Source organism: Vipera berus (genome assembly GCF_964194415.1).
Source record: "Vipera berus genome assembly, chromosome: 1".
In the NCBI taxonomy this organism is placed as follows: Eukaryota; Metazoa; Chordata; class Lepidosauria; order Squamata; family Viperidae; genus Vipera; species Vipera berus.
The window spans coordinates 258,998,611-259,019,874 of NC_138202.1; the positions used below are offsets into that span (position 1 = coordinate 258,998,611).

A 21,264-nucleotide genomic window follows, 5' to 3' on the forward strand; every position below is an offset into this window, starting at 1 on the left:
TATACTGCCTTTCCTCCATTGAGATAAGAGGTTGGGAAATTTTGTAAAGTGAGATTATAAAAGCCCAGTCTAGCACAATACCAACAAAGAAGAAAAATAACAGCTCTCAAAAGAAATCAGCATGGCTACATAAAGAACTCTCTGATGAACTGAAAGACAAAAAGGACAAGTATAAAAAGTGGAAAGAGGGGCACATAACTAAGACAGAATATCAGCAAATAGCCTGAGTCTGCAAAGATGAAGTGAGGAAAGCTAAGGCTCAAAATGAACTAAAGCTTGCAACAAAAGTCAAAAATAACACAAAAAAAGCTTTTTTCAACATGTAAAAAACAAGAAAAAAGTTAAGGAAATGATTTGTCCATTAGTGGGAGAAAGTGGCAAGAAGGTGACAAGCAACAGGGAGAAAGCAGAACTACTCAGAACTGCCTGTCCCCCTTCCCCTTTTAATTTTTTGATTGGCCATTTTAGAATTGGGAAGCTGCTCTTTAACACCAAGTCTAGCCATAGCTTCTATGATATACTATTAAATTCCAAATATCTACTGTCCAAAACAGTTGCATATATGAATCCAACGTTTCCCTGAAGTCTAATTTTTATCTAGTTGATACATTTCAGAATAGAGGTAATGATTTATCTATCTGGTTGTCTGTCCTAAAATTGATAAATAGATACATTGGTCAGAAAAAGGAATCTATTCTTCTCTTTTCCTTTCACACTTCCATATGGTGTGAAAGATCTTTTCTTTATAGAGAAAAACATTTGGTGATATGAGCCCTCATCCACGGAGAGCTGGAATCTGTTAGAAACAGAAAAGGCAATGCCTAAGAACTCCTGCAAGTCTAATAATAACTCAGGTATGCAGGAAAAAAGGGAACAGCATGATAAACTTCCAACATTTCATGTCCCTCCTGTTCTTATGACCTATGTATCTACTGTACTGTATTCCGCCTTCCATCTACTGTTTAAATTAAGACAGAAATGTCATAATCAAATCAGTAAGCAAGCTCTGTGAAATTAAAAACTCCAGGAACATCTGTCTTCCCATCCTGTAGACTGTTGGAGATTTGGTGTATTCTAGTATAAGTCAGAGAAAATAGCCACTTGAGTATACATGGCCATTTCAGTGACTTTCAAAAGAGATGAAAGAATTTATAAACTATTTTACATTTTAGTTAGTCAGTTCTTTGGTATTTCAGGAAAAGGCTTCTGCATATGCTTGCTATTTTGCACATGTCTGCATGCTGTTTCCAAATTCGTTCCTACTGCTGTTCGCTGGATCTGAACATTCGATAGCAATAACTCAAGCAATATATTCTAAGTACAGTTAGAATTCTTGCTTTTCACTTGGACAAAACTCTCTCTCCCACACATATCTCGCAAAATGTTCAGGTCTTTCTTCCTATATACAAACTATTTTCTGGCTTTTCACTTTCTTGGTATTAAGTAGATGCCAGCATTCTATATTACGTATTCCACATTACTGGGTTTCTTTTTAAAATGTCATGAATTATGCATTGCTTTTTTAGATAGATTTTCTTCTGCATTGTATGGAGCAGCATCTACTGAGCATGTTCTGCTGTTGCCAATGGGCTGAATTTTAACTGTCAATTTTTTTCAAAGTGAATGTGTGGAATCTTCATTGCAACTGATGTGCTAAAATAACTTTTATTTTAGGAAGGAAAGTTAATTTCTTCACTTATTTGTGCCCCCTTGTGAAGCAGATTGGATGAAAAAAATGGTAACCTGTGCATTTGGCTTTTTTCCCAATCAGTACATTTATCTTAGGCAGGGCTTTTTTTCTCATAGAATGCTCAGAACGGCGTTCCGGTACCTTTTTCTTTTTGCAAAAAAAAAAAAAAAGCTCCCTCTATTGGCTTTAGGAGTAGGCAATCTTGGCTCTTTTTTATGACTCGTGGACTTCAACTCCCAGAAATCTTGAGCCAGCCACGCTGAGGGGAAAGAGAGAGGTTTCCAAGCTGAGCCATGCTGGCTCAGGAATTCTGGGAGTTGAAGTCCTTGAGTCATAAAAGAGCCAAGGTTCCCTACCCTGCACTAGAGGAGGACATTAAAATTATTTACAAGGTTACTTCTTTAGGAATTAAACTTTTAGAATCTAAAACAGCTAATTCAAAAAAGCCAACAGGAAAGAACCTCACATTTTTCATCTGCTTCTGTCTTTTGGAAGGGAAAATTAGATAACAAAATAATCTATTTCCTATGCTAACATCTCTGCAATGAAATCAATAAAAGTAACAGGAAAGAAATGAGAAACATTTTTCTCAATGTAATATGTCTAATTTAGCTGATGCTAGAAAAAAAATAGTATCTTTTGTACACTCTTGAAAACTATTTTGAATCTATAACCATCTATTACAACTAAACCACTTTAAATTAAACAATTCTTAAGAATGAAATATTCTTAATTTGGACTTTACTTTTACTGTTTGGACTGTTGTGTGTTTTGAAAAATAGATTATTTAGAATCTAGTTATATTGCACTTCAGTCTTTAAATAATTAACCTAGTATATACATAACAATATATGATGCTCCGAGCGGCAGGGGCAGTGGTGCAAAGGACGGGCGGTGATGCCATAGCAAGACACCGGTATCGCTCCCAGTGACAGCACCTCTGAGTTCCGGCACCTTTTTTTTTTAGAAAAAAAAACACTGATCTTAGGTCATTTTTGCCCTGCTGTGTTATAAAAATGGTATTTTTGTATATTAATGCCAGCCAGACCTGACATTATATATCCAATTTTATCTTTCTTTTAAAATTCTTAAAAGCAGATTCCACTACTTGAGAATATAGCTCTTGGGGTCTCAGTTGTTTTTACTTTTGTTTTTCACTATTGTTCAATCTGTATACCTACCTTACTCTGTACACCGCCCCGAGTCCCTCGGGAGAAGGGCGGTATATAAGAACAAATAAATAAATAAATAAATATTAGCGACAACGATATGAGCCAATATTGTTGGTCTCTTTGTGCCATGATTGCAGGATACCATAGGATTAACCCACATCAATGTTGTGTGTAAATGAATTTAGGAATAGTACAGCTACTGGGGAAGGCAGAATTAGAACGGTTTTTCTCAATTTCAGCATTATATGTTTCATAAGAAGTCATCAAGATCACAGGACACCTGATCACCAGAGGAAGGAAAAGTCTCCATTACAATTCCCAGCTTCCCTCAGTATTACTAAGTTCCATGAATTGCCAAGGACCCTATCTACAGGGTTTGGGTGGGGGAGGTTGTGTGCCTTTGAATTAATTTTAACTTTGGTCAGTTTTCACCATTTTTCTCCTGTTAATGGTGAGAGTGGCACATTTGTCCAGCAATATTCATTGCAATATCCTGACTGTATAGTTGGACAATATTGAGAAACACTTCCACGTCAGATGATGATTTTCCATTAAGCTTCAGATTGTCCAGGTAAAGGAGGTGGGATAATTAACTGATGTTTTTGATATTGATAGCCATGGCCTGATTTGTACACTGTTGTTGATAGAGGAAATAATGTGATAACAAACAGTAGTGGTGATAGTAAGCATCCTTGAAAGATTTCTTACTTGGTCTAATCTTTTTCCATTGAGCAGCAACTGTGCTATTGGTGATCAACTGTGATCATTATGCCATTGATCTCTGAATAAAACGTCTGATGTTTCTACTGATGCCTGTTATTTCTAGGCACTTGTTTATCCAATCATGTTGCAGGGAGTCAAATGCCTTCCTATAATCAATCTAAGCTACATTCAAGTTGGTCAATTGGAAGCTGCTTTGTTGTTATTGTTGTTCCTTTGCTATTTGGGCGGCTTCCTTTCTGCTCAGATGGAACTAGATACTTTTCAACTAGATTATGTTGAAATGCATCAATGACCACACCAGTTTTCAATTGGGAAGTTGTTATTGTTTATTTACTTGGTCTTACAAATGATTGTTGTTCTTTTCAGCTTTTCCCATTGGAATAGTAGCTCTGCTTGTTATTGTATGACATGCTAGTTTATGGACATTTTTACCATGTTCTCCCATTGTAAAATATAAGACAAAGTATATTGTAGCATCCCTGATGGTGGGCTTGAACTAGTTATGTAATAGTTTTCTTTTAATTTTTTCCACCCTGACCTGCTTCTTTTTGAGCAGATTGGCACTTTTCATCATTATTTTTCAAATGGGAAATAGGAACATATAGGGCCTGATGATGACATTAGCACATGGTAGAGTTAGCCATAAAAACCAAAGTAAGGTTCTTGATATCCAAAAAGCAAAACAAATATAGCCGATATATGCTTCATCTTTAGCAGTTTCTGTCCCACTCTGCGATTTGTTTTCTGTTGTCTTCTGACAATCAGATGCTAAAGTAGACTTTTCTTTGGTTTTACAATAAGGAAAAAAGGTTGCTGAGCAGAACTACAAACAGGCTTCATTTATGATGTTGTAATTTTAAATGTGAGTTTTAGGGGGGAAAAACTAGATTGGTTATATAAGCACCATTTTATAATGGGAAACAAAAATTATGTAGAGAATATTTGATTCTGAAATCTGTCACATTAGACATGACCAGAGGGGGTTAGGGTTAGGGTTAGGGTTAGGAAGCAGTAAGGTAGCAAGTGGGAGGAAAAATCCTTTCTGGAATAAATCTTATTTCTGCTTGAAACAGCTGCTGCTATAGCAGAGTGCCAATCATTGAAAAGTGGCAGTTGTTGGTGGGGAGGGAGAGATCTTCATATAGTTCGCTTGGAGGTAGCATTAAGGAACTGCTCAAATGTGACAACAGAGAGTATTGTTGAAGGTGGAGGAGACAGTTCAGTTTAAGTTTATTGAATTTATATACTGCCCTTTTCTCGTAGGACTCAGGGCATTTTACAAGGTATTTAAAAACGTCAATACAATACAGTGACGGAAAACCAGCACATATGTTACTTTCTAAATATTGGTGGAATCACGCTGACCAGCATTTTGCTTTGATATTGGTAAAGATCAGCATTACCACTACTGATATCAAAGCTGCTCTTTCAAATAATTATGATACATGGATGGATATGCCAATGTACGTGCACCGCAAGAGATATTTGAAAATTTTAAATTTTAAAATTCATTTTTTAAAGTAGTTGTTTTGTCTCCATCTGCAAAGAATCACACTGCCCCAATGGTACATATAAGTGTACATTGACAACACAGGATACACCGATAATAAGAAAAGTATGAAGGTACTTTTTCAAAAGGCAACTGGACTTTATTTGTTTTTTGTTTTTTTACAAGATGTTTTGCTTCTCATCTAAGAAGTTTCTTCAGTTTTTGGATGAGAAGCGAAACATCTTCAAGGGAAAACAAAGTAAATCTCTTGAAAATGCACCTTTGGGACAACCCATGACCTGGAGAATCTCCATAGACAATGAAGTCTTGTCTGCCTAGAGCCTGTCTTAGGACTCAGTGAAGGATACTCAAGCTGAGGGAATTTCCACACTGCCAGTACAACAGCCATGCACAGATATGGAATGAGCTTTTTTCCATCACTGGAGTTTAGCTCCTCTTGTTTCTGCTTAGAAAGAAGACAGGCTGGAATCGAAATTTCCCATATTTTCTCTTGATTCCCCAGATCAAAAGAATAAGCCTATCATGCAATAGTGAATTAGGTCTTTTGGTAGAGTAGGCAGTATCCTTGATCAGAGGTTTACTAGTCTGCTTTATATACGCTTAGGGTCTCTCAAATTCTTTCCCATTTATTGGGATTTGTTATAATTTCTAATAAAAATTCAATCCAAAAATGTGTCATACCTAGAGGCACAAGAGAATCATGCTGTACCAGCCTCTGTAGTAAACTATGGGAATTTTGTCAGAAGAAAAGAGATGACAAATTACTTGTTAGACACGTAAAGACTGAAAGGGTTATTTATTCAGTACCCTATGTAAATAAGTATTCTAATTTAGCTTTCTCTCGCATTCATTTTAAAAATTCAAATTATTTCTATCCCTTTTTATTAAAACACACACAAATGGACAAATTTAATTTTTTTTACTCATCTCAAGATACAACATAAACTTTTTGTTGTAAAGTAATTTTTCTTCAAGTTGTTCTCACTATTGTCTTTGCTCTCATTTTCAATACTGTGTTGTGGGCATCTCACTCTCCCCATGCTCTCTGTCACTTGCTCTGCTCTCTTTTCCTTGTTCTGTTTTAAACCAGGAAACAACAGAGACAGAAAAGGTCTGCATAGATACTTACTGCTGAATTTATAAAACATAAGGATGAGATGGAAGCTTGTTGTAACAAGAAACCAGCACTGCCTGAGATTTTAAGAGTTGACAGCACTGACCTCTTGTGGAGAGAAAGATGGAGTTCTGAGTAACAGCTTTCCTTCAAATTCAACTAGGGATTACAAGAAAAAAAATAGGGCATAATAATATTAACAGCAACAACAAAGTGTTTATGTTTCCATTTTTCTTCTAAGCTCAACTAGAAATTTCAGGAAAAAGATAGAACATAATACTATTAACATCTTTTTGTTTTGGTTTTCCTTATAGTTATGATAATGTGAAAAGTGAGATTAAACCTCACACTTTTTCCAAATGTTGAGATGGGATGGAGTAAAATCTTTCAGTTCTGAGGTTGAGTTTCCACAAGTAGACAAGGGCCCCCATCTTTTTAGGAAAAGACTAGAGTCCAAATAGGGTTCAAATATTGCTGCATGAATATTATGGAAAATTGTGCAAACCACACATATTCCACCCTCTTTTCTAAAAATACAAGTACCCAGTGGATTGCCCCAGAAAGGACAGAGTGAAAGTTTCTCTACGAGACAATGGAGGTATGTTATTCAGAGGATCTAAATAGTCTTACTAGAGAAACAGTTGATCTGTGCTGGGAAAAATGTCCATGGCAAAGACCCACATGGGATAGCAAATGGAACTACCAAACTGCTAAATAACACTTTGGCTTGTTAGATAACTGGACAAGGATGCCACTGAGATAGAAAGCAGCCAAAATGTTTTTATTTTATTTTTTTTACTTTCATTCCCCATTTTATTGTTATTTATTCTGAAAGTATATAAGAAATAGTGGATACAAATAGAAGAAGAGGTCTAGGTAGTGAACGATGGGTGAATAAACAATAATTCTGAAATATTATAAAATCGATATAATTCAATGCATCATTAGAAGCTTATGATAATGCAAAATATTTTGGATCTGTTTTCTAATCAAAGCCCAGATGTCCCTCTAGAGCTTTAGTCTAAAAATGCTTGGTTAACACAGTTCAAATAATTAAAAAAGCCTGTAAATAGTAACCCATATATTAAATCAACACTATAAATTATACATCAGGTTGAGATTTAAACCCTAACACACTTATTTTGGATGTGACATGATCCCATGTATTAGATTGTGGTCCAAGAATGGTTTCCATTAGAATTATATTCTACATCAGATTTAGTTTTTAAATATTAGATTATTATAGACATTAAGACATATTCCAACAATTTAATTATCCATTCTCCCAAAGAGGAAATCAAAGACCTTTTCCAATGAAAGCATCATAATGTTTTTATGAAGCATTATGTGGAGATAATAAATACAGATCTATTATATCTGCCAACTCTCCTGATTTTGCTAGGATGATTCCATTCTTCAAACATTTGTTTGCTGTTGTTGTTATGGCCCTTTCAATCCATTTGATGGTTACAGGAATAAATTTAGCTAGTTTTCTTGGAAATATTTTTCAGAAATGTCTTGCCAGTATCTTCTTCCAATGACTGAGACATAATGACTGCTAATTTGTTTTTGTGCCTAAAGCAAGATTGGAAATTTTACAGCTTCTAGTCCAGCACTTGCAGCCAATGTTTGTCCTGCAGCAAATCACATCCCAATAAAATCCCAGATTCTTTGCATCTCAAATTGTTGATTGCTTCCATAGAAGTTGAGACCAAGAGAAGCAACACGCTATGGAAGAGAAGGAGAGTAATTGTTTAATGCATGATCTGATGCTCTAACATCCCCAAGTTACTCACAAAAAGAAAGGGACAATTGGAGAATCTAGTCCCAGTTTCCTTCTCTGCTGCGCTTGTTACTTACTGTGCTTCAGCCTGTAGAGAAAACTTAAAGGACACGAACAAACATGCATGCAGTGCATACCCATCATTTACTTTCAGGATAAACAACATTATCAGTAGAGCCACATCTATTCACAAGTTGGATTATTTTGAAAAATCAGATCGGAAAAACAAAACAAAACATCACTGGGTGTCACCTATTTTGTAGTTCACTGTACAAACTTTTCAAATGTATTTTTAATCAACTACAGCCATACTGGACAATTACACTGTTTTTCTCAGGTACTTGGTATAGACCCTTATTTGCAAACAGACAACCATCCAATGGAAATAAATTCCAAAAAGCAACAGGAAACAAAGGATAATTAATAATAATAATAATAATAATAATAATAATAATAATAATAATAATAATAATAACAAGAAGAAGAAGAAGAAGAAGAAGAAGAAGAAGAAGAAGAAGAAGAAGAAGAAGAAGAAGAAGAAGAAGAAGAAGAAGAAGTAGTAGTTGGAAGGGACCTTGGAGGTCATCTAGTCCAACCCCCCACTCAGGCAGGAAACCCTATACCATTTCAGACAAACCCTATACCATTTCAGACAATGGCTGGCCAGTCTCTTCTTAAAAACTTCCAGTGTTGGAGCATTCACCACTTCTGGAGGCAGGTTGTTCCACTGGTTAATTGTTCTAACTGTCAGGAAGTTTCTCCTTAGTTCTAAGTTGCTTCTCTCCTTGACTAGTTTCCATCCGTTGCTTCTTGTCCTGCCTTCAGGTGCTTTGGAGAATAGCTTGACTCCCTCTTCTTTGTGGCAGCCCCTGAGATATTGGATATTGATGCTAACATGGGAACCGGTCCCTGCAACAAACCTGGTTGTCTACTTTGCCCTTACATTTAAACAACAGTATCACAACTATCCTGCTCTTTGATGCATTGATTGTCAGATCTATAAGACCCATTGCATCATATAAGCTGTCTAACATTTACCAAAGAACATTCAATTTCCCAGCCAACAACCGAGTACCACCTCCATACCAAAATGACATGTATGATCACATCCCCAACACGCTGTTAATACCATCATATTCTTTCTAATGTACATTTATCCACAAATACATTAAGCAACTAAGAAGACAACATGTTTCTTTGCTTTACTCTCTATTCAGAGTTGAAAACAAAACATTCAGCATTCCTGATGCACAATCTTCCCTTCCACCACTGACCACTCTTAATCAGCAGCCAACTCTGAATTCTGTATTCACTCACAATCATCCATAATTCAAACCTATTTGTTTGTCATATGTTTTCTGTAAATCAACAAGCATACAATGAGTTTCCTTTTTAATGTTCACCCGTTTCTCAGTGTTGGATTGATGGAGGGCAGGGCAGGGAGCTGAGTTCAAGTCTGTGCTCTGCCATAGTTCCTTGGATGAGTCTTTCTCAGCCCAAACTACCTTCCAGGATTTTTAAAGAGAAAAATCTAAAAAAGAAGTTGTTCTATACGTCCTTGAGCTCCTGAACTAAGTCAAGATATAAATCTAATAAATAAACAAAAGGGGAACAGTAACAGCATTCTTCCAATCATCAAGAACAAATGTAATTTTCCCACATGTTAATGAAGTCACAGGTAAGCAACTTCATAAATAAGTCACATTCATAGTTTAACATTTCTCTAGTTACATATGTGAGTAGATAAATAGATACCAATTTGGTGGGAAGGTAACAGTGCTCTGCTACATGCTGGCCACATGACCGCGGAAATGTCTTTGACAGTGCTGGCTCAATGGCCTTGAAATGGAGATGCTCCCCTATAGTCAGCAATGACTAGTGGAGTAAAATCTGTAGGGACTTCTTTACCTTTACCTTACCTAGTTACATCTGCATCCTATCAAATCACTCTGCCCCTTTTAATCTTAGTCTTTCTTATTCACTTGTGATTACATTATTGTAGCTAAAGATACATAATGATAGCAATGTTCCAGTATTTGAGAGGAAGGGATCAACTTTTCCAAAGCACCAGAGGGCAGGACAAGCAACAATGAATGGAAACTAATCAAGGAGAGAAGCAACCTTGAATTATTTATTTATTTATTTATTTATTTATTTTTTATTTATTTATTTATTTATTTATTTATTTATTTATTTATTTATTTAATTTTATTTTATTTGTATACCGCCCTTCTCCCAAAGGACTCAGGGCGGTGAACAGGGACATAAATACCAAAATACCCAAAATAAAGAAATTAAAAACAAATTAAACCCTAGTGCCCAAATGCAGAAAATAAATTACATTAAAACAATAATTAAAACAAAATCCATCAGACCAGGCCGGCTAGTTCAAACAAATAGGTTTTTAGGTCACGTCAGAAGGAGCGAAGGTCGGGAGCCATCCGGAACTCAACCGGTAAACGATTCCACAGGTCAGGCGCACCCACAGAGAATGCCCTCCCCCTGGGAGTCACCAGACGGCATTCTCCAAACGGCGGCACCCTGAGGAGGCCCTCTCTGTGGGAGCGCACTGGGCGGAGGGAAGTTGATGCCGGCCGCAGGTGCACCCTAATTAAAGAAGAACTTCCGAAAAGTGAGGACAATTAAACAGTGGAATCTTCAGTGCTTTCAGAGGTTGTGGGTGGTTAGGGTTAGGACGTTTTTAAGAAGAGACTGAACAGCCATTTGTCTGAAATGGTATAGGGCAGGGATAGGCAAAGCCAAGGTGGCTCAGGAATTCTGGGAGTTGAAGTCCATGAGTCATAAAAGAGCCGAGGTTGCCTACCCCTGGTATAGGGTCTCCTGCTTGAGCAGGAGGCTGGATTAGAAGACCTTGAAGATCCCTTCCAGCTCTATCCTGATAGATTAAGCCAGTTTGATGTAGTATGAAGGTGCTGGCCTAAAAAAACAAGAGATTGTGGGTTATATTCCTGCCTTGGAAATGAGAACCGACTGGTTCTAATCTGGTAGTCACTATCTCTCAGCCTAACCCATCTCACAGAATCATTGTAGGGAAAATGGAAGGAGAAAGGAGTACAGTATTAGGTATGCTAGATGCCTTGAGTTATTTGTAAAAATAATAAAGGTGGGATTAAAAATCGAATAAATAAAATAAACTTTTATCTGTGAATAGTCTTATCCTTAAACGACATAATTGAAATAAAGATATTTATTTCAAGCAGATAGTTTTCTTATCCATTCTTGGGTATTTGAATGGCCTAATCCCTTTTTCTGTCTTTTCTCATCTCATTTTCAGTCCATCATGTCATTGAACAGAGTAATTTTTCAGAACGTTCCCCAAACCTCCTATCTTGTTCTTTTATTATCACCATTAATAGGACCATAAAAAGCATCTTTCGTCAACTAATAAATCCTACTTTCAGATGTCTGAACAACAATTGCGATGACACCAGCTCACATTCAGCCCTTTCATTGATAAATAAATCTACACTTCCATTTCTTTGTGACTCTTCATCAACTACGTATACTCCAAAAGTTCAGACTACCTTCATTCATTCTATTGTGCTGTATTTGTAATAGATTGTTTCTATTTCATCCTTCTTTTTTCTGTTAGTTTCAATAACACATATCTATCTTTTCCCTTTCTTTTCATTAATTAACAGGCACTGTCACAAAGAGATTTAGGGGGGGAAATGAGAAAAGGAAAAGGAAAAATTCTGCACCAGTCTGAGCAGCTGTGGAAATCATAAACACACACACACAGAGAGAGATAGAGAGTCTTGGAATATAATGCAGTGCTAGAATAGCTAAGATACTGCTCAGAATCCCAGGTTTCTGATAGATGAGCCAAGGCTGAGGAAGACACAGATCACCCGTAGGGGTGAGAAGAGGGTTTTTTCCCCCCTATATGTATATGTATGTTTTGGGGTGGGTGGTTTCTGGGGTGGTATTTGTGTAATGTACATAAATTTTGGGGAGGTAATTTGCTAGCTGCCATATATGTGTGAACTCTGCCTATGGAGTATGAAGATGGCAAAGCTGCCCGTTTGGGGCTGAAGTGAGGTCTGGTGTGAACGCCTGGATTGGCATTGCGCATGGAGCCTAGGTGAGAGGGTTGAAGAAGAAATGTGAGCATAGACAGACTTTGGCATGTTTCTTTTGACTGTTATTGTTTTGCTTTGGGTTTGGCATATTGTCTACATGTTGATTGTTGTCTTTTGTTTTGATGCCATTCTGTAAGTCAGTCGTATCATTTTTATTTTAATGATATTAAATTTAGCAGTTGAAGACATATGGTAGAAGGTCCTTGATATAATTTTGCTTCTCTTTATATGTAATTGTTAACTAATGAGCAAAACAAAACGAAAAAACAAAAAAAAAGAGACCAATCTCTTGGACTTCAGATGGCATGCCCTGGTTTTTACAGTGGGTTGATCTTTAAGAGAAGCAGCATGGAGAGCCTGGCACTGAAGCACGGAAAACATGTGTGTGCCTGCCTCGTGCTCACCTCATGTCAACCAGGCTGACCACAAGTCAGAAGGAGAAAACGCAGTGGCAAAGAAACCCCCTCTTCAAATAACTTGCATTTGTCAAGTCCACCCTGCCCTCTGCAAGATCCTTGGCCCAATCGAGAGGCAAGGCCTGGCGGACACGATTTCCCTCTCCACCTCTTTTTAACGGTAGTCCTGAAGATACCTGGAGGAGACAGGAGCGGCAAAGCCACAGTGCTGAGGGAGCCATGGGGCCCGCTCTACACAGCAGGGCTGGATGGGGCGGTCAGTGAGGAAGAGGCAGCACTGGGCGCAGAGGTGGCATGCATGGGGCGCGGCAGGTGGCTGACCTTCCATGGGCTGGGCCAGCTAGTGGCCTAACCGGTGCTGGACCTGCACCACCACCTCCTCGCCCTACGCGCCTACGTGGCTGCCCTGGAGCATCTGGCCTGTGACACCTGCTGCTGCCTTGGCCTGCTCGCCACCCTTGCCCTCCCACTGCCCCGCACCAGCATCTGGCTTCTGTGCCATCGGTGTGCATTGCGGGAGACACATCACGTCACACGGATTGGCCCTGAACTGCTGCACTGACTTAACCTGGTTTGACCACATTGTCCCGTGTGGCCTGGAGGGGCTGGAGGTCACCTCCCTCAGCCTGGAACTGTGTCTCATGGCTACTATTTTAGTGGTTATCTGCATTCTTGCAGATTTTGTACGTCTATCTGAAGTGGTAATCTTAAGCATTTTTTTCATAAAATACTTAAGGATATATAATTATAATTTCTCATATTTATCTAATGTTACTTTTGCATCTACTTTTTTCAATCCATTTTCTTTCTGTCATTAATTCCCCAAAAATAACTTGTAAGGTTCTCATAGCACAGTTCTATATCATTGTTAAAATACACTGGGCAATTATGGACATATTCATATTCATAAATAGATTGAATTGTAACACTTTCCCCTTCACCTAAGCCTGTTCTCGTGTGTATAATTTGAACATAGCCAGGCCATTTTTTATCAGCAGTTGTAAAGAAATAGAAATAAAATGTTTAACTTATGTATTAATAACAATTTCTTTGCAATTCATTATCTTGTCAGTAACATGACTCCATCAATTAAACACATATATGTTGAAGGCAGCATGTGCACTTGTATTAGACATCTATTATCTTCCACTGCTAGTCCTTCCAAAAGGAACTCAATATATGTCATACTATATATGCAAAAGTTGTCTCCTCTATTAAAGTGCAACACATCATTTTCCAAGTAGACAAAAAAAAATATTTCATCTTTACTATACCTACCTCCAGTATATAAACACCCCTATGGCAGCCTACTATTTGTCTTCATGAAAAATTTGATAAAACAGAACTTAGTGTTCTAAATTCATCATGAACTAAGGCTGATGAAAATAACTATTTTGGCAGGGATGAATTAATAGCATGCATTTTGGGTTATAGCAGCATCTCATTCACTTGAACTAATGTGATCATATCTTTGAAATGGTATGAACAAGCCATCAATAATGTGGTTGCTTGGTGGAGCAGTGGGCTAATGCCTCCTTAAGTAACACCAGCTGCCTGCAATTAGTGCAGGTTCGCGTCCCACCAGGCTCAAGGTTGACTCAGCCTTCCATCCTTCCGAGGTAGGTAAAATGAGGACCCAGATTGTTGGGGGCAATTAAGCTGACTTTGTAATAATGCCGCTTGGGGTGTGTGTGAAAGCCCTAATAAGCAGGCATATACATAGAATGAAGGCTACTGCTAAGCTTGTAAGCCGCCCTGAGTCTTCGGAGAAGGGCGGGATATAAATGGAATTAAAATAAATAAATAAATAAATAATATAGGTAGGTCCGGCTTATGAGCTGTTTGTATTTAAGGAGATGCTCACAACAAATTCTAGTTTATTTGGTGAATGCCTGAAAGATGCATTACTTCATCTAAGCCAAAAACAGATGAAAAAACTAAAGGCAATTACGAATTAAACTTGGCTCAAATCTCAAAGATTTGCCGGATGAAAATTGGACAAAACTTTAGAATTTACTATGAACATTTGCCTTAAATACAATAAATTAAATTTATGTTGAGAAGTGACTATATAATTTTTAATTATATAAATAAATAAATTTAAAAAAATAAAATTATATAATTAAAAGATTAACAAGATGAGAGTTCCGGCACCTTTTTTTTTTTTAGAAAAAAAAGCACTGTGTATATGTATGTTTGTGTGTGCACATATCTGTGCCCGTATATGTACATACCTGAACACATACAGTTCTTACTTAAATGTTCAAGCTGATAGCTAGCAATATATTTGCACAGATAATTTCTGTGCACAATATTTTTCAGAGGAGGAGAAGAAACACTTCTAATCATGAGTACTATCATTGGTTTAAATAAGTGGCATGACTGAAAACATCTGAAACTTATTAATGATGATATTATCCAAGGGATGTTCTGAATACAAAACATCCTTCCTGGAAAATGGATTGATCCCATCTATAGATGTTCATTGATTTCCTACCTAGGAGAATTAGATTTAAAAGCATTATTTGGGCCAAGAGACATCATGCATTCCTTTTGTGCTGGGTTTTCTGGGGACTGTCTTTAGTTTTGCTCCCAAATCATTTTCCAGGTTTGTCTAAAATAACCACTGCAATCAGATCTTTTTCTGAATTACAGATCTGTGTGATTATCCTCCATTCAAAAGATCCATTCAGAATGCTTTCTTTGCTTTTTATTCTTTTTTTCCCCTACAGCTCCTAGATTGTTTTGTGATTCCAGTTGTGATCTTACTTTCTTGGTTCTTCCTCCTGGTGCGATACAAAGCAGTGCACTTCATCGGGATTGTGGTTTGCATTCTGGGCATGGGCTGCATGGCAGGAACAGATGTGCTTGTTGGAAGACAGCAAGGAGCAGGTACGTTTTTGTAGATTGGAAGGAAATGTGGTCTTTACTGTTGTTACTAAGTTCCCTGATAATGTCTCCATGTGGAAACACGGCAGCTGGAGAAAACAATGGATTTCCTAATGATGTCAGAAGTGGCCCTCAGGATCTTGCTAAACTATTTTTACCAGCATCTCTCACTATTGTGCATGCTGGCTGAGACCACTGTGGGAATCCTGTGATACCTGGAGTTCCAAAGCAACCTGTGGAGGGCCATAGAAACTTTGCCCCATTTTTTGGGGGGGGCGAGCCACAGCTCACTTTATAATATGTGTGGAATGACTTCCCGAGGTAGCATGGCTCTATGATCTAACTCCCGTGTGCATGGATTGAATACCTTTGCCTGCAGAGAGGAAGACTCACACATGGTAGCCGGAACTCTTTGGTCTAAAACTCACCAAGAGTGTTTCTGAATGAATGAAGTAGGACCTCTAATAGCAAATTGTGATTTATTTATTTTTTTTACAATCCTTTTGCTCCTAGGAGAAAATAAGCTTATAGGTGATCTTCTAGTACTAGGTGGGGCCACTCTCTATGGCATCTCCAATGTCTGCGAGGAGTACATCGTACGAAACCTGAGTAGGGTGGAGTTCCTAGGGATGATTGGACTCTTTGGTTCCTTCTTCAGTGGAATTCAGCTGTAAGTAAAGAGAGGCATCTACTCCATACTGTTACATGGAAACGGAGGAAGTTCCACAGCCATCTTCTCTCTCCTTCCATTTGTTCCTGTGTGTTTTCCTACAGATTGCTGAATGGTCAGATTATATAGTCCACTCACTCCACTTTGCTTTCTCATCCCACTATTCAAAACAAAATATCTGTTTGCTAATAGAAAAGGTTTTTTTTAAAAAAAAACTTTGTTTCAGTCAAGGAATTACTGGATGGGTCACATAAAAAAAAGATGGTCAAAAGAGACATTAGTTTTCCTTCATTTTTATTCCTCTAAAAAGTTCACAGCAGCAAGCATGAGATTTAAACCTAATGCGTTTCAATCATAGTTCAGCATCTAATCACTATATTGTATTACCTCTCAATGGGTGCAATGATGCTGTGGTGTCTTTAAAAAACAAAACAAAAGGAAAAAAAGCAATTTTAGGAGCAAAAGGCCAGACTAGACTCTAGTAGGGTCTGTGTACATACTATACATATGCAAAAAAAACAACAACACCCATGTGAATGCATTGACTCTCTTAACAACTGTGGCATTTGCTTAACAACTGTACTTAGTTAACCCCCACAGCAAAAAAAAAAGTTTGTCAAATTAGACTGGTCACATGGGTGCCTCAACTAATGAACTTCATAACTTAGGGCAGAAAATCTGGGGTCCATTATGGTCCTGCCTGAGCAGGGGGTTGGACTAGATGACCTCCAAGGTCCCTTCAAACTTATTATTATTATTATTATGGTTGTAAACTGAGGACTATAATTTGCTCCAATTCCAAGGGGTTAAAAAGTGAATCTGATCTGAATGTGCTGTTACACTTCTATATATCATAACAGATTACGGGCATGCATTTTCATCATCGTTCCCTGTACAATCAATATGGGAAAGACTAACTTTTGCACTAATACCGAGGATTTCAGTCCTTTTATTTTAATATCTTTTTGGGTACTTTCATCCCAACATCAAGACAAAATTATAATCTAATTGTCTGTAGTGACAACATTAATATAATGCTTCATTCTATGAGGAATGTGTTTGTTTCTTTCCATTCCCCACACGCTAAGAAAACTGTATTAATACTATCAGAAAAACTGATAGAAGATAATATAGAAACAGACACTTAACTTGGGCAATCATGTAATGTTTGTCACAATTGCTAATATGCCATTATAACTAGACATTGTTTTGATTAGTATCTGGAATGTTTCTGTGAGGAAAAAGTTTCCTTCTACATTATTCTTTTCACTCACAGATGAGGCTACTCCTGCCCTTACACACCTCTGAATTGTGTGTTAGTAACTCTCATTACTTTGCTAATTACATTTCAAATATAAAGAGAAAGTAAGAGCTATTTGTATAAATCTGGTATTAATTCATGTGCATGAGATTTCCTCTGTTTTAACAATATCCTTATTTACCTCATTTTATGGAAATAATTAGAATTTCCCTTATCAAATCATTTCTTTATTTTTCCCTCCAGTGCCATAATGGAACACAAAGAATTGTTAAAAGTTCCCTGGGACTGGCAAATAGGTAAGACTAGAAGTTGTTTTACTATTGGTTATTGTTCGAAAAATAAATTATGTTTGAGATTATAGGCATTGCTGAAACGACAGTGGTGGTAACATCTTTGTTTAGCTCCACATAGGCCTAAAAATAGCATAAAGGGAACTTACCTTTTTTGCAGCCTATAATGAATTCAGCTGAAGTTGAAAAGTTCATAAATATTAGCTGGGTTCATCAAGCTTGCTTACATTGGGTTTTCTAAGTCATCGTTTATGGTTTAGCGTCATGTGACAACCACATCACTGGCAGGCGTTTGCTTTGAGCTGGGCAAAGGGCAACTAGTTAAATTTGTATTCCCATCAGTGAACAATACTGAAATATTTTTTGATCTGCAAATTACTGTGGTAGGTAGTAATGGCTTTGTGTGGTACATAAGCCAGCCATGGCTAATTATAAACCATAGTTTATAGTTTAATTTTATTGTTTTACTCAGTGTTTGGTCCACTCCTGTTACTTTGCCCTGTTTATGATGATAGGCAAATTGAAAGCAAATCAAATAGAAATTGAGAGAATGTGGGATTTTTTTTCACATTTCTTAGTGGGATAGGCAAGAGAGACCTTGTCTTCATTTCTAGGAATTGGTTAGATGTGGTCTGTCGGCCACTTCTTCTTTCTCTTTTCTCTTTCTTGTTTTTTTTTTAAAAAACAGTCTGGTGTGTGTGTTTTTAACTTAAAACAAGAGGGGGGAATATGAAGAGGAGACAGAACTTGGCAACCTCCTGCAAAGCTTCCTCCAAAGTGACCTCTGTTTCTGCCCACTGCTTGGGATTCTTAGAAAAAAAAATTTTTTTACACCTTCTACAAGAATTGGAAAAAATGTGCGGGGGGAGGAGGCTGTTTAACAAGGTTTTATTTTATTCAAGGACTAAATTTAATTATTTTAATTGTTCTTAACTTTTGTAATTTGTATTGTTATTTTAAATACCTTGTGAACCGCCCTGAGTCCTACTGGAGAAGGGCGGTATATAAGTCCAATAAATATAAATATAAACATAAACATACTAGGGGGTGCAATCTTTGTACTGGTCCAAATATTTTTTTTCATCTGTATACACCAGACATGTCAAACTTGCAACATCACATGACATTGCACAATATATAGGCAGAGTTTTGCCATTGCCGGCAATGGGTTGGGCACAACTTCCGCATGACGCGTCCTGCCCACAGGCCAGCAGTTTGACACCCCTGGTATGCACCATTGCTGTGCGAAGCACACAGTTTCCTCTTGAAGTATCATTACTTAAGTACTTGTAGTGTATGCTCTTAAAGCATACACGGAATGTCAGCACAGCAGGGGGATGGACAGCTCCAGGGGGCTGGACAGCTCCAGGCTATAACCGCTTTTGGCAGGAAAGCCTGAATAGAGCAAGTTGTTGACAGCCCCAGGGCACAGTCAGCTCTGGCAGGAAGCCAGGGTTTAAATCCATTGGCCACCTGCACTGGCGGGAAGCCCAGGTTTGAATCTATTGGTCGCGATTCACCTGGGCAGGTATAAAGAGACACCAGGTAACCCCTTTGCTCCAGCTTCATTCCTGATCCAATAAAGAAGTACTACCCAGCTCAAGTGTCCGTCTCTCTGTGTGACCACGCGACATTGCAGTACTACAGTAATGATGGCATTTGATACCATCTGCATTAGAAGGATACAAATGCCAGTTAATGCAGAAAGGCACGTTGAGCCCAACTGCACTTATAATCAGGAATATAAGGGAGGTAATATGCTCAATATGCCTCAACAGTTCCTTTCCAAGTGAATATCAACAGAAGCAGGTTGGAGAGCTGCTTAAGCTGACTGGTTACAGAGGCAATAGCTGAGGAGCACAGTTATAAATGACACAGTCGACCATTGCTCCCATTGGACCTTCCCTCATCATTTCCTCTAATTAGCCCCAAACCTTAATGAAGCTGTGCACATCTGCTGTTACTCTCAGTTGCAAAAATCTTCCTGTTCCCCGCCCCCCCCCCCAATATGGCTCCTAAATTGAACATGGATCAATGTAAACCATGACTGGTCTTTTCGATCAAGCAGTTGAGATTTTTACAAGGCTTCTGGGACTCGTTTCCCTTTTAGGAAGAAATGGGAGAAATATGTTTGGTGGTGTGAACTAACTAATCACCAGCAGCGGTGTGGTTTCTGAGGCAAAGACCCTCCGGCTTCACCAGTCTGTAAACAAGTAGCCTCTGAAGCACATTTTGCTACCGTTCAATTAGTAAAAGCAGATGTTTTGCTAGAGCAGAGAGCACTTGATTTTGGATTCCATTTGCGCATTACGCTAAATCAGTGAGATGCAACCTTTCCTGGGCTAAGAGTGGACAGAACTGGGATAAAAATTAAAGTCAAGTTTATTTTATTTACCTGTATCACGAGGGTATCAATGACTGGACGAGAGAATTCTGGGCGTTGAAGTCTGCAAGCCTTAAAAAAGAAACTGTCAAGTGCCCAGGAAATAGAGAGATTTGAACAGTTCAAATGAGTACAAAGATTTATTGCAAGCTTAAGCTTCCCACAAGAACCTGGCCAACTGAATGTTAAGGGAATTGTGCGGGAGATAAGAGAGGCATTCAAGGTGGGCTGGACTTAGATCTCTTGCAGGGGTACAGGGATTTGTGACTTATGATGTGTTTGACCCCTCCCTCGAGCTCAGCCTGGTCATCTCCTACCTAAACTAATATGTTGGAGAATATTATTTTTTAACTAAGTATGCCTGATGTGCCTTCTTTTATTCCTTTTCCTTTCAATTTACTTCTCTGGTATTTTTTTTCTGATATTTTATTCTGGCTTATATTATGTCTTTTGGTTACATCATGTCTTTTGGCTGGGCAGTTAACGATTATTTTTTCATTAGTGTTTTTAATCACGCAATGGATGAAGCCTCCAAAGAAACATTGGATTGCAGTTGGACAGAAATACAATAAAAAAAATGGAGCAGGAAAATATTGAGAACTTAAATAAAGAAATACAGGGAAGTCATGGTGACGACAAATGATATTATATTGTGACATCATTATGCAAATGACATGAATTGCATAACACATATGAAGTCATTCACCTTTTTTGTTTTCCTTGCAGATACCCATAAGCCAAAGCTTGCTTTGTGTGCTTTTGTGAGTGTGTGCATTACACTCAGTCATGGCTTGGCATAACGTCTGGGCCTAGCTTATGACTATCAGAACAGAGTAATTATGTTTTTTGGATGCTACAGATCAGGCAACAGAACAATTCTGACCTGTAAGGGTTCTGTGGATCTTGCCAAGGATCTAGACTCAGAATTCCACAAAAAAAACAACCTTCTCTACTCAGTTTTGGTAGCCTTTTACCTATTTCCATCACAAAAGATCCACCCTCGTCTTTGCAAAAGCTCAGTGGCTTCTTTGAAGCTAAGGAATAAAGGAACAGTGTGTGAGGGAGACGTTTAACTGTTCTGTCCCAAATACCTCCCTACCCCACCACACTCCCCAGTGTACATTAAGTGCTGAATATGTACTGTGTACTACTAGAAGATGGATGACTGCATTTTAATAGTAGCCATTAGTTCCACTAGTAGCTCGATCTTTAAACCAAGAGGAAAGTAGCTCTTAAGGAAAAGGGGGGAAAAAAGATTCT

The 21,264-nt window shown here is 37.9% G+C and overlaps 1 protein-coding gene across 1 annotated transcript in view; it reads left to right on the forward strand.

Moving 5' to 3' along the window:
- The window catches only part of SLC35F1 (solute carrier family 35 member F1), a gene marked incomplete at its 5' end in the record, with an annotated part of 233,707 nt that overhangs the window by 195,139 nt on the left and 17,304 nt on the right, over positions 1–21,264 (forward strand). The window contains 3 exons of the mRNA XM_081335377.1: positions 15,244–15,403; positions 15,914–16,070; positions 17,575–17,627. Coding sequence (XP_081191503.1) covers positions 15,244–15,403; positions 15,914–16,070; positions 17,575–17,627 — 370 coding nt within the window. The remainder of the gene's footprint in view (positions 1–15,243; positions 15,404–15,913; positions 16,071–17,574; positions 17,628–21,264) is intronic.